This window comes from Abramis brama, assembly GCF_963993115.1.
Source record: "Abramis brama genome assembly, chromosome: 20".
Classification (NCBI taxonomy): Eukaryota; Metazoa; Chordata; class Actinopteri; order Cypriniformes; family Leuciscidae; genus Abramis; species Abramis brama.
In genome coordinates, this window is record NC_139982.1 from 16150696 (window position 1) to 16164801 (window position 14106).

Genomic DNA, 14106 nt, shown 5'->3' on the forward strand with positions numbered 1-14106 from the left:
AATCTCTTTGTTTTATGGTAATCTCTGCTCTGCTCATCTAAGCAAGTCTTGTCCTAAAAAGCCACTAGGAACATTATGCGTTATTGCCACCTGCTAGTTACATAAACACAGCTAATGCCGAGCCGTTGTGACCGGCGTCGCTTTGAGCTGCTGTGAAGCACACGCTCAGGTGTGTCACTCACACATGACATCAACAGGAATGTGTCATGCGCCGAGCTTTAGTTCTGGAAACTCGCACTCACATGTTTTGACACCCCTGTTTTCAGCTCTCATTCTCCCATGCTGAACACGCTGCCTGGAAACAAATACGAGCAAACCAACAAAACACAACAAAGTGGGTACAGAGGTCAGGTAAACACTACAATTCTAGATCAGCAGGTGAAAAGCAAAAAGAAAAAGAATCCCTGACATTTTTTTTGCATCTTTTTGTGTAATCATACATTTTGTCATCCTTTTTCCAAACCGTAGATTTAATTTTATTTAATTTTACTGCTTGTCCTATGTATGGGCCATGGATTCTTTGTTTTGTTTTCCATTTTCCAAACCACTTGTCCTGTTTTTTTTCCACATCATTATTGTGCATGGCAATAGTTCCCGGGGAAATGTCACTCCCATCTGTATGCCATCTGTGACAAGCTTGGAGTGTTGGTAAGTAGTGGCGAATGAAGCTTGATCAAAACTGATCAGCTAGCACCTGGCTTTGCCTCTATTTCCGCCACACCATGAGCTCTTTAGCTGGATATCAGGTCACCCCATGAGCAGGTAATTGGGCATAACATGGTTGAAGTCAGCTACACTGGAAGATGTGTACCCCAGTGGTTTACTATTCAGGTTCCCTTCCACTTCAATAGGTACATTCAGGAGCACCTCCTCAGTTACTGTCTGTGAGCCGATGGTGATACAAAGGGCAATTTTACAGAGCGAATCTCTCTTTGTGTGAGGCATTTGGTGGGTTGAAGTGGAAAGATATTTTCTGCTTGGCCAGATGCTGTTGCAGTTGAGGGCTGAGGGATGCAAAGGCCTCTTGAATGTCTCTTTCCCCAGCATGAAAGTTTGTGTCCTGGTCTGAGAATAATGTACAAGGCCTATAACGATGGGCTACAAACTTCCTCAGGGCCATTAGGAAAGAATCAGTATCTATAGAGGCAAGCAGGTCGAGGTGAACACTTGTGGTAAGGCACTTAAAGAATATCTCTTTTCTTCTCACAGCATCTGCCAAGTTTGATTTGAAATTGTCCAAAACAGTCAATGCCAGTTCTATAAAGGTGGTTTCTTAAGTCCCAGTCTGGCTGGTGGCAGATCTGCCATCTTTGTAATGACTACTTTTTAATGATCCTGTCTTAGTACCCAAAAGTTTCTCCTTATTTCAACAAATACTTTCTCTGGTCCAGGGTGGCAGAGCTTGTTATCATAGTCATTTATTGGTAGTTTGGTGACTGTGTGATGAGGATCTAGCACTATAGGGTGGATATCTGATGGCTCCAATCCTTCGGCACGATGAGGACGACCACCAACTCGGATGACCTGGTAAGACTCGTTATATTCAGGTGCCAAGGTTAACAGGCGACTGGTTGAGTGCTGGTTTGCTTTGAGCTTTGAGCAGTCTATACTCCTCAGGGAAACTGTCAATTTGTGATTTCTGGAAGAGGAGCATTTCTGCGGCCTGGTAATCCATTGCCAATGGTTGTTCAATTGGTTTTATGGATTTGAACTGTTGTTTCTAGGAGATCACTCCAGGAAGTATAGTTGGTCAGGTCAGGAATATTAGGGGCAGTAGTTTCTGCCACAGAAAATTCCCTTTCATTGTTCAGTTTTATCTAAAGGAGTTTGTATAAGAGGAGTAACTGGCCATTCCAGTTTGGGTCTGAGTAAATATGATGTTGGGTACTGATAGCTTTGTAAGCGTTCTACCTCGGGTAAGGTCATCTGCTGGGTTGCTTTGCAAGTCCATGTACATTCAGTCAGTTCCTGAATCTCTGCTATCCTTATCCCAACAAATATTTTGAATTTACAGGATTCAGAAGTTATCCATGCCAGGACAGTTGTGGAATATGTTCACATGACCACTTTACTGATTTCAGTTTCAAGGGGTTTGGCCAGCTGAGCACCATTCAAAGCTGCACATAATTCCAGTCGGGGAATGGTTTGCCGTCACTTAGGGGCAACTTGGGATTTCGCCATAATGAAGGCAAGCCGGACTTGGCCTTGTGGATTTTCTATGTGTAGATTGGTGACGGACCCATATGTCTTCTCAGAAGCGTTACAGACTATTTGGATCTGTCTGGTAACCCTAGACTGGTCTGTATTTGATGTCACAAGACAACGAGACAGGGCAATAGTGGCCAGGTTAGGGAGTTCTTTTTCCCAGTTATTCCAGGATTTCAGGAGACCCTCAGGCAAATTAGGGTCATCCCATTCCCGCTGCTTATCCCACAGTCTCTGGAGAAACAATTTAGACCATGTGGTGAATAGAAGGATAAAGCCATGGGGATCATACTGAGTTGCCAATACTCTATAGATACGAGTACATTGTTCTAGCTTTACGTGGTGGGGTTTGTAACCGAATGTATCCAATTGACAGTGCCATTTCAAGTTAATTCCTGGGTGTCACTTGAGACGACCACAGCTCTAGGGCTGCAACAACTAATCAATAAAATAATTAATAATCTATCATAAAAATCCTTATCGACTAGTTGGCATACACACGTCACGACAAATGCACATCGGAAGAATGGCGGACAGGCAAAGTAACAGTGGAAAAATGTGTGCGACCCAAGTCCTCTACTATGGCATGGGAGCATTTTATATTAAATTCTGTGAAGAAGGTTGTAACTTGCAAACTTTGCGTGCATCCACAAAATGGTATAAATATTGCATAAATATATAAATATTAATTTAAACGTAGTTTAATTACCAGTGCTTTGTTTTTCATACACAAAAATAACGTCACCGTTCATGTCTAGTCACCTTTATTTATATAGCACTTTATAAAATACACATTTTTTAAAGCAGCTATACAGTGATAAACTGGAAAATATCGATTCAATGATGCAAACAGAATTCAATTATATGGTAAAGCAGCTCTTAAAAGACAATAGTAAACAGTCATTATTCATATATATGCCCGTCCATTGGCAAACATATGACATGCTAGAAACATAATCCCTGTAATAATGATCTAATTATAGACTCTTAAGCATTTGCCTATTTAAATCCAAGCAGCGACTTTTGGCAAGGCAGTGTAATTCATAAATACTGTTTGTATTATTATTATTATTATTTATTTTTATTTTTTTTTCAGAAAGAAACAGCGCACTATCATTGAGTTGTTGTAACTCAGGCCATCCTCAAAATGCTGGTCACTGACATGTCAATGGTTGAAGACCAAGGTTTTAAAAGCATGATCAGTGTCCTTGACCCAGGATACACACTTCCCTCAAGAGCACATTTTACTAAATTGATGGAGAGAAAGTATCAGGAGATAGGCCATTCCAAAAGGTAAAGGGTGACATCAACAATACTGAGACAGGTGTAGCCACTGAAGCCTACCTTGGCATTACATGCCATTATGTAGGAGATGAGTGGAAGATGATGTCTTTCTGCCTCACTACCATGCCACAAGATAGACATACAGCTATGAACATCGCAGAATAGTTGGAGGATGTAGAGGCAAAGTATGAAACTCCCTAATGTATAATATAGTCCCCCAATATTCCCTAATATTGTGGCTGCAACAAACATACTGGAAAAGAAGCTTGGATGGGCCAGTATCTGCTGCACTGGCCACACATGTTGATTGCTTCTGCATTAAAGAGTACAGCCAATGAAAGAGCTGTTGGGGCTGCAAGATGTCTTGTTGAACATAAAAAAATAAAAAAAAATAGAGCGAACTAGCCAGCAGCCACCTGAAAGAAAAACGGGATGGGATCATCTGAGAACAAACTTGTTCAGGATGCAATGGATGAGCCTTATGAATGGGCTGGAGTGGGAGGCCTTTCAAATGGCTGTATTTCAAATGGCTGTATTTCTGCTGTAAGGTTGCCACAGGATACATGTACTCTGCAAGCATTAAGGGTTCAGCTGTGAATGCATTCTGGATTTTTTAGCTTGTATGGCTGAGAGGGTGTTGAAATTCTGAAAGACACTGATGTACCTTTGAGTGTAGTAAGATCGTGCCTGTTGGTTCTTAAGGTTAAGACCTCTGCCTTTCCTGTGAGTCCTAGTATTTGGGCTGTTGATGACAAGAGGATGGTGTGCTCCATCATCAAGCATCGCATAGGTGGCCAAACTCTAACCAGTATGCTGCAGGACTACTCTAATCACCTTCAAAAGGACTCGTTCTGTCCAAGTATAGTGGTTTTGTGGTTGAACTCACCAGACATGTGCCCTCATTTGCTGTCTTAACTTTGACGTTGTGTATGATCTGCAAATGTTTGTCATTACACTTGCGGCAGGGCTTCTTTGGGTTTAAATCTGGGTTCTCTGCTTAAAGGGGTGGTATAATGCCCTTTTCACAAGATGTAAAATAAGTCTCTGATGTCCCCAGAGTGTGCATGTGAAGTTTTAGCTCAAAATACCCCACAGATATTTTTATATAGCATGTTAAAATTGTCAATTTTTGAGGGTGGGCAAAAACGCACCGTTTTGTGTCGGTTCCTTTAAATGCAAATGAGCTGCTGCTCCCTGCACAGGGGGCGGAGCTTCAACAGCTTGTGTCATTTTACCTCACACAGACGTGCACTGAAAATTTCAAAAACTTTTAGCCTTTTATGTTCAAACCGAATTCAGACAATGATGGAGAGACTCAAGAAGAAGTGACAACATGTAGACAACATTTCTGAATGGTTAGTTGATGAATTTATGTAGCTTATGTGTAGTTATCTTCTAGTCATTGATTAGCATATTCTGTCTTGATAATCTATAAATTGTGTTCAGGGGGCGGGGTTTATGTAAATTTTAGGGTTGGTGATGTCACTAACCTGGGAGGAATGTCGTGTAGTCCCTACCAGCCGTTTGTTGTAGTCCTTAAAAAGTGAATTCTTTAAAAGCAAATATCTCCCTTTGCTTTGAACTTTGAGCGTTGTAACTTTGCAAATGTTGTTTATGCTCAAACAGCAACATTACACACTAACTAAAGTTAGGAAAGTGAAATCATAATCAACCACCCCTTTAAGTCCAGCTTGTGTCTGACTCTGTCTCTCTGGGCTTTGTTTCCACCAAAGCTCTCATGGTCTTGACACCATGACTCTTTGCCAAATCAATGAGTGCGTACACTGATGCTCCTTCTATAGGCTGTGCATAGCTCTGGAGGTAATTTAGTGAGAAGTCCACAGCGTAGTTCAACCTCGCCCTCTATTCTCTTGGACTTGGAGAGCAAAGCACTCAAAGCTCACTGTGTCACCAGGCTGAATATCTGGGGAGTCTATAACAGCTGCTGTCTTGTTTAGAGCCAGTTGATGAGGACGCCCATATCTCCCAGTTAACGCCACCATGATGTCTGAATATGGGGTAAGTTCAGGAACGAGTCTGCTATCAGGCGTGCCTCCATTAATTTCAAGTGATCAACTAGCACCTGATATTTGAACAATTTAGTTGCATCTTCTGGCAACAAGTTACACAAAGCTAACCTAAAGCGGGAAAATTCACTTGGGTCTCGATGGATGAAATCAGGTATGGTTGGCTGTGGAGTAGAAGTTAAAAGAGTTTCCGTCTTCACCTGCCATGAGACCTGTTGGTTTCTGAAGGGTTCAAGTGTGTTTGAAGGAACACAAGTTATTAGTAAAGCTGTCTGGGTAATGACTCTGGGCTGGGGATGGAGAAACGTGAGTCTCATGTTAGGGTTAGGGTAATCAAGTGAGCATTAATATGTTCTTTACTCTGTGAGGTAGTCTGGATGGGGCTGGTATTGGACGGACTCGAGGGGCTGGTTTTGGAACATATTTCTCTGATTCTCTGTAGACATTTCTAGGTGAGGGTAATGGAGGTGTTAAGGGCTGTTGCTTTGGAAGTGGAGAAGCTGAACTTGGCTGGTTTCTCTTTAGTATCTCTATACCTTTCTGGATCTCCAGTTGTCCGATTTCCTCCTTCATTGTTTGCTGTGCTTGATTTAGCTGGCTGTTTTCTCTTTCAAGGTCATGCAATCTTTCCCTAGATTCCCGAGGTATGAAAGAGGTCTCCAATGTGGAGAATACTCATCTCTTTCACTCCACTGATATTTTATGAGACACCAGGGCTCTATTTCTGGGACTCTTGCATCTAACAAATCAGGTGTTTGGCTGCCAGGTCCCTCATCTGTAATATGGTGGCTGAAACGGTGCCAGTGTGCCATCCTTATATCACTGTGCTGGTAATCTTCTCGCCCATGTGACTGGTCTGCTGCCACAGCAGCTCTAGTTTAGATTTGGATACTGAACTTCAAATTCTTCCAAGTAGGCTGGATGGTGGACTGAATGTATAGGTCATGCACCTTGAGACTGATATTCATTCATTCAGGTCCAGTGTAAGCACAATCATCCGGCTCGAAGGACCAGATTTGGTTTACTTATTGCACTGGTTCAGGGTCACTGTGCTTCGCACTGATGTGTCTGTCAGAACAAGGCAGGAATCAGAAGTAACAGTTTTTAATTAAGTCCAGCATGAATAATCAGCACAAATGAACAGCAGAGTCAGACCACGGGGCATTGCTTGGAAATATCTTGTGAAATTATATGTGAGGTAACTGTACAAACAGGTGTATGTTTTTGTGGTCTAAAACTGTTAACAATATTTAGCCAGTATCAAACACTTCCATCATTATTAACAATAACCTGCATTTATCCTGATGACTGTCCATTATATGACATGTTTATATGATAACATTATATGATTACATGAAATTCTTTTGTATCTTTGCTGATTCATCATACAATCCAGCTTACAATGATATATAATTATTACAGAACGAATCTATAGGCCTACAATATTCAAACATATACATTTATACATACAGGAAGCATCAATCAATGATCATTATTATGCTGAACTCAAGTATATTTTAAATATACAGTATAGCCTACATACTGTATTAACTGAACATCTTAGTCTAGATGCTAGGATAGTGGCCACTTCACGGTCTAACAAACTCATGTTGTCTTATTAATTATTCATTGTATAAGACATTCAATAGAAAAAACTCATTTAAGTACTTACATTTTATCATAGACGCACAACTTAAACATATCCACTTCAACCATGCAAAAGTTGGAAGAACCCATGCGGTAGTGCGCTCGATCGGCTCATCGACTTGACTTGACTTGACTTGATCAGCAACTGAGAGTGACTGATGTATTGTAGTAACCACTGATCTGATTGGTTGTTCCTTCCCAACAATCATTAGCCTAAATAAGAATGATGTTTATATAGGATCGAACAAATAAATTAAAGTTTTCACTTAATTATATTTGAACAAATGGAAGAAAAATATATTGTGTCAGTGTTATAATAATACAGACAATTTGTTTTATTCAGTTAAATAGACCCCAAATAAAATATTTTTATATTTGATCATATTTATTTATTTATTTTTGTTTGTTGTGACTAGATTCACAAAAAAATTGTATGGCCATGAGTGCCTTATTGCCTAAACCAGGGGTGCCCAATCCTGTTCCTGGAAATCTACCTTCCAGCAAAGTGTATTATATATGTGTATATTATTATGAGCTACCATCCATCGCCAAACATTCTTTATTCACACAAAAAACAGTATTGTCTAGTAATTTTGGCAACCATGTCATTTCATTCAGCTGAATCACTTCCACAGTTACTATTTCGCTCAGTAATCGCAACAACCCACACCTGCTAAACACACCTAATTGACGCCAAATATGACAGTAAATCACAAATTACACATATGCCCAAAAAGGTGTGAGATTGTTGTTCACTTAGGTCTATGTTTCAAGGCCTTCGTGAGACAGAACAAATTTAAAGTCTCCAGTTCAGAGTTCAGATGGCTCCGTCTGCTCCCCAAGAAGACCCCAACCTAATCGAGGAGCTGTAATCTTTTTACACAGTCGTTTAGGTCAACAGAGAGGGCTCTGTCAGTGGGACTAAGACACCAGTTTAATGCCGACGGAGTATTAAGGAGGATTCTTGGTTCACAGAGATCATCTCCTCATCAGACTACACTACACGCTGTCTGCTGCTTATTCATCTTTTGAGTTTAAACAAACCAATTAGAGAAGAGTTACATCAACCGAGTCAAGATAAGGCGTGTTAAACTTCTTCAAATCTATTGTTTTGTGTCAACAGTCCTGTAGGTTCAAACAAAACAAAGTTTTTTGCAATTAAAAGGTCACTTGATTGTGGTTACATGTTTATGAGCAATTTGACCACCTGTTGTGCTTGTGGCTCCAATGACAGACCCTTCGCCATGGTGGGGAGATGGGTTTAAGATGGCATGTGCTGCTGTCTGGCTTTTGTGTGTGACCTTGCAGTGCTTAAGACTTTAATAAGATAGATACACAAATCAAAAGAAAAAAGCAAATCACTGACTTCAGCCCTCTAATTACCAGTAAATCACACAGGGGTCACTAATTAGGCAGAGCTGGATCCAGAGAGCAGCCACCATATGGCACCGGTGTCGTTGTCGGGGCCCACGCGGCTCCCACAACCTCACAAGCGGCTAATTGTTTTCTTTCCCTGCTCCCCCTCTTTTCATTTGAGGTCTTTGTTATCTTGAGAGAACACGTTTTATGGTAGGCTAAGCCGCTTAGCTGATTTGAAGTGGGTGCTAGCGGATGCTAGCGGGGTACAGGAGCAGACAGGACTTCTGCTGAGGTGATGCGTGTTTGTGCTCTGAAAGTTAGAGAGAGTTAACATTTGTTGATCTGACAGTAGCGGTTTGGTCATAAAAAGACAATTTGGTTCATAGTGTAAATACTGTATGACTCATGAAGAGAGAATGGACAGTTTTCTGCAGTTTTATGCTATACAGCATGTAAAACTAAATATTTTAATAAAATATTATGCATGTGTGTATTTATTTTATAATAATATTTAATGTAAAATATGTATAAAAATGTAAAGTAATAGAAATATAAAGGTGCAATGTACATAGTACATTATACAGTAAAAAATACATACATAAAACATCTTATTACATTTATTTTTCTTAAAATGTTTAACATTTATTTATTGTTTATGTAAATTAAACATGATAATATAACAGTTGACATCAGTTGAGTAAATCATAAGTTCATATCAATGTTGTAAGTATGCAAAAACTTTAAATAAAAAACGGCATAAATAAATAAATAATACAAATATGAACAAAAAAATTAAAGTTCAAGTGTGCATAGAAACATATAATATATACTACAGTAATATTTAATTTTTTATTTCATCTTTTGAAATGGACAAATTTGAAATTTTGTTTTGAAATATTGTTACACCATGACTATTTAAGAAAGTTCAAATGTAATGTAAAAAAAAAAAAAAAAATGGAAAAAAGTGAGCACCAAAAACATACTTTCCTTAATAAATTCATGTAAATGTTAACCTAAAATATTGATGTTGAACAAACATTTTGTAAACATCATGACATCATAAAAATGTTATTTGAATTTCAGTGTCCTTATAGGCAAACATGCCACAGTCAATCATTGTTGGACATCATTTTTTTGAGTAAAAACAAGATTTAAATCCAGCAGATTTGACTAACTCGAGCCAATAGAGATTAGCATTGCCTCATCGTTAATGGTGGACAGTTGAGGATTAAACAATGATGAAATACCATAAAACTTTAGGGAAGAATCCCCTAGCAGATGCTCCCTACAGCCTGTGCACTGTACATAAGAAATATGATTCATTTTTTTAAAAAGAAAGAAAGAGCGATTGTAGTTACACATCAAAATTTGTAGGTACAGATAGACATTAGCATTCCTTCATATCTCAAGCCCTGTGTAGTTAAAAATGTCAATGTGTATTTGGATCACCGATCATAACAAAAACAGGTGTTGACCCATGAAATCAATATTGATTCCTAAAACTGAAAAAAAAAATCAATTGCTAACCACTGAAAGTTTTGGTGTGATGCTAACAAAGTCTTCATTCATGAATTTTGAGGGAAAACCTCAAAAGAGAAGAGATGAGAGCATGAAAGAGAGCTATAGAGTTATGACTCAACCCCAATCCTTTTGTTTATTCGTTTCTATCCACACTTGTTGTGGATGGAGCTAATACTGAGTGTGACTGATTGATCCACCCCTAGATGGACAGTAAAGATTAAGAGGATGACAAATAGGCACTTGCTTACACAGCGCTTGCTGCTAATCCCTTTGTCTTCCTTTAGGGAGCCCACGGTAGCCTCAGAGTCACTCACTGTCCGGCATCGCTAGACTCACCAGGAGGAGGTGACAGACCACACTGCACTTTACAAAAGCAACAGACAAGAAGTTCTACAGGACAGAGATACTCAGAGTAAAGAACGGACCAGGATAGAGTCCTTGAAGGAACTTGAAGAAACATCTAACAGTCTCAAGGCTGGACCGATCTTTTTAAGGACCCTCTAGGATTCCAATTACTCCACCTGGGACAGATATTTTGACCTCAAAAACCAGATCCTTCTTAGGGTACACTTCAGAAACAGCTTGTGTGAACTTCTACAGTACATTGAATGGAGGATCCAATGTCAGAAATGTCGATGGTACAATTTGTATCACCATCAGAGTCTTCCAGGAGCAACTCAGATGACAGTCAAGAGGGTGAGTAACTGCTTCTTCAATTTAGTTTAAAGTGGACATGCAACAAGTGGCAAAGACTCTTGCAATCAATAAACTTTCAAACTTTTGGTATTCTTGAATTTCAGTTTTAATATTTCAACGAAAGTCCTAAAACACTATATTCTTAAAAGCAAGGTTTATGTAGACAGAATCTGGACACTTTGCCCTATACCTCAACAAGTATGAACTGGCAGTTGAAACACCAAGAAAACACTGTCTAGTGATTACTTTTTCCTAATGATTGGATTGGGAATGGAATAACAAATAGTTGTTTTCTTGATTTCCCAGGTAAAAGCCCCGCTCCTGGCAAGATCCTGAACTCGGGACTTCTTTGTAAAGTGTGTTCGGACACCAGCAGTGGGAAACACTACGGGATATATGCTTGCAATGGTTGCAGTGGCTTTTTCAAGCGCAGTGTGAGGCGCAGACTCATCTACAGGTGAGAAAACACCTTACATATTCAAAGTTGGGAGCAGAGAAGATTGAAGGTAGAATGTTCTTTAAAACCAGTGCAATAACATAAACTAAGAAACTGATATTGAAATTTACAGATGTCAAGCTGGTACAGGCATGTGTCCTGTGGACAAAGCCCATCGGAATCAGTGCCAGGCTTGTCGCTTAAAGAAATGCCTTCAAGCTGGCATGAACAAGGATGGTGAGTCAACTTTTAAAGGCATCCTCTTCTTTTCGACTTATTCCTCTATTGTCTCCGCTTTCTAAACCTTTCCATCCATCTCCTGTCAGCTGTTCAGAATGAGCGTCAGCCCCGCAGCACCGCTCAAGTCAGGTTAGACTCACTGGATGTGGACAAAGATAAGGAGCACCTCGCCACCACCTTGGAGCCCACTTCCTCATCCACCTGCTCTGTGATCAACCGCCCACTGCTGGGCTCCTCCATCAGCTCCAGCATCAGCTCCACAGATGCTATCCACCACTCCAACAGCCCCAAGAACGGACATCGCTTCATGGCCAGTCTGATGACGGCCGAGACCTGCGCCAAGCTAGAACCAGAGGATGGTAAGGAATGAGACCACCTTGGTCAACCAGGATCACTAGCTATGTTTTGCTAATGAGCACCATGTCCGAAAGTTCGGAAATAGGATGGCAACAAAGTAAAACCCAACTTTGAATTTGTTCTAGATCTTTATGACTTTATGGTGCTTTGGGAGCCAGTTTGAATCCTTCTTACACTATCAGAAAAATGTGCAAAAATGGTACCTTTAGGGGCCAGCTTGTCACTGAGGCAACACCCTTAAAGGGACAACTTTGTACCTTATTTGCCCCTAAAAGGTTTATAGTAGTAACTTAAGGGTACATATTACTAGTACTAAGGTACTAACATGCCACTTTTAGGGGTATATAAGGTACAAAGGTGTCCCTTTATGGACACTGCCCCAGTGTGACAAACTGTTGTACCTCTAAAGGTAAAAAAAATAAATAATAATAATTCTGACAATGTACAAGGTACCTTAATATACAAAATGATACATGTTAAGTCATTGACTGACTAGGTAGCGAGACAGTACTGCCTTATGTTTTGGACACGGCTATGCTGGTCTACCAGCTAGACCAACCCTAAATACTGTAGCGCAAGTTTATACGTTTATGTTGGTCTAAGCTGACCTTTTCAACAGGCTTTTAACTCTTTATCCACATTTTATCAGTTAAAATGTTGTATATAACTGTGTTTACAGTGGATGAGAACATTGACGTGACCAGTAATGAACCCGAAAGGAGTTCTCCGGAGTACGGCAGTGCTCTCTACCCCTCGCGCGGCCCTGAGAGTGTATATGAGACTTCAGCCCGCCTACTCTTCATGTCTGTTAAATGGGCCAAGAATTTGCCAGTGTTTTCCCATCTACCTTTCAGAGACCAGGTGAGAGTCAGGTGCACTATTGTTTCTCACCTTACTGTTTCTTGCCGACAAAGTAAGCTATTTTCAGACACACCGTATATTAATCGGCAGGTACAATTATCTGCCATTGCCTAAATAACAAAATAACAAATATTGTTAAATAATCGCCCTAACAATCTCTCACCATCCATAACTGCAAGTTTTAACCCACCATTTTTGTGATTTTAGGTGATTCTACTTGAGGAAGCATGGAGTGAGCTGTTTCTACTTTGTGCAATTCAGTGGTCACTACCTCTGGACAACTGCCCCCTGCTGTCCCTACCTGACCTCTCACCCCCAGGACAGGGCAAGGGAAGCCCCTCCGCCTCCGACCTGAGGGTCCTTCAAGAAGTGTTTAGCCGCTTCAAGCCCCTGCAAGTGGATCCAACTGAGTTTGCATGCTTGAAAGCAATTGTTTTGTTTAAACCAGGTAGGTTTTTCCCTCTTCTTGCCACAAGGGGGCATAAATGATAGCAAACAAAAACTAAGTTGGTGTTCTGAGTGAGTAATCTATGCATTCTGTAACAGAAACACGAGGACTTAAAGACCCAGAACAGGTGGAGAATCTACAAGATCAGTCCCAAGTGCTGCTAGCTCAACATATCCACACACTTTACCCCAGTCAAGTCGCCAGGTGAACAAATACACACACACACACACACACACACACACACACACACACACACACACACAAACACACATTTGCATAAAGAAGTTAAAAAGTATTTTTGAGAGAAGACACAACTAACACAAATTATTTTTATGAATCTCTCTATCTTTAGGTTTGGCAGACTATTACTTCTTCTTCCATCCCTTCACTTTGTGAGTTCAGAAAGAATCGAGCACCTTTTCTTCCAAAGAACCATCGGGAACACGCCCATGGAGAAACTGCTGTGTGACATGTTCAAAAACTGAGGAGCCTTCCTGAAAGACAGTTTGTAGAGGAACAAAATCCTCTAGACTTCAGGTGCTTTGCTTTACTGCCATGCTAGTTACAGTCCTACGCCAATGAATCTGCCTGAATGCAACAACAACAACAAAAAAACACAAATGTATTTATTATTTTGCATAGGTTGCTTATTTGTTCTCATTATGTCTTATTTTATGTCTCTTTTTATCTGTGTTACTGTAGCTTTTATACTCATAATAATGCTAATAAGTCTATGCATCTTAATTATGTGACACACCCTGGTTATGTATATAATGCAAATTGCCTTCCAAGGCCATTATAATTCAAGATTATTTAGAATATGTTCGATGATCAGTTTGAAATTAAAGTGTGAAATAAATTGTTAATTGGTAAAAGTTTGAAGATATGTCTCATATTTGTAGGACTTATAAATAAAATGTATTAATGATCTTCTTGATTTTTTTAATTTCTTGAAACCTGGAATCTATCTATCTATCTATCTATCTATCTATCTATCTATCTATCTATCTATCTGTCTATCTGTC

At 39.9% G+C, this 14106-nt stretch overlaps 1 protein-coding gene across 3 annotated transcripts; it reads left to right on the forward strand.

The window, feature by feature from the left end:
* Positions 1-157: 157 nt before the first annotated feature.
* On the forward strand, positions 158-14011 carry nr2e3 (nuclear receptor subfamily 2, group E, member 3). 3 transcript variants are annotated; one of them, XM_084095148.1, is made up of 10 exons: positions 172-334; positions 592-648; positions 10328-10739; positions 11046-11196; positions 11309-11412; positions 11502-11774; positions 12452-12633; positions 12841-13081; positions 13180-13285; positions 13434-14011. In XM_084095148.1, the coding sequence occupies exons 3-10, from the start codon at positions 10652-10654 to the stop codon at positions 13564-13566; spliced, it is 1278 nt and encodes a 425-aa protein (XP_083951274.1). In that variant the 5' UTR covers positions 172-334; positions 592-648; positions 10328-10651; the 3' UTR covers positions 13567-14011. The 3 variants fall into 3 exon arrangements, with proteins under 3 accessions (XP_083951276.1, XP_083951274.1, XP_083951275.1); XM_084095150.1 differs by lacking the exon at positions 592-648 and having other exon boundaries at positions 158-334; XM_084095149.1 differs by lacking the exon at positions 592-648 and having other exon boundaries at positions 276-351.
* Positions 14012-14106: the final 95 nt, after the last annotated feature.

Bases quoted from the DNA above. Each gene is read 5' to 3' on its own strand.
- nr2e3 (XM_084095150.1), top strand. From the start codon at position 10,652: ATGGAGGATCCAATGTCAGAAATGTCGATGGTACAATTTGTATCACCA. The intron at 11,197-11,308 runs GTGAGAAAACAC...TGAAATTTACAG, and splicing joins AGGCGCAGACTCATCTACAG to ATGTCAAGCTGGTACAGGCA. The intron at 13,082-13,179 runs GTAGGTTTTTCC...ATTCTGTAACAG, and splicing joins AATTGTTTTGTTTAAACCAG to AAACACGAGGACTTAAAGAC.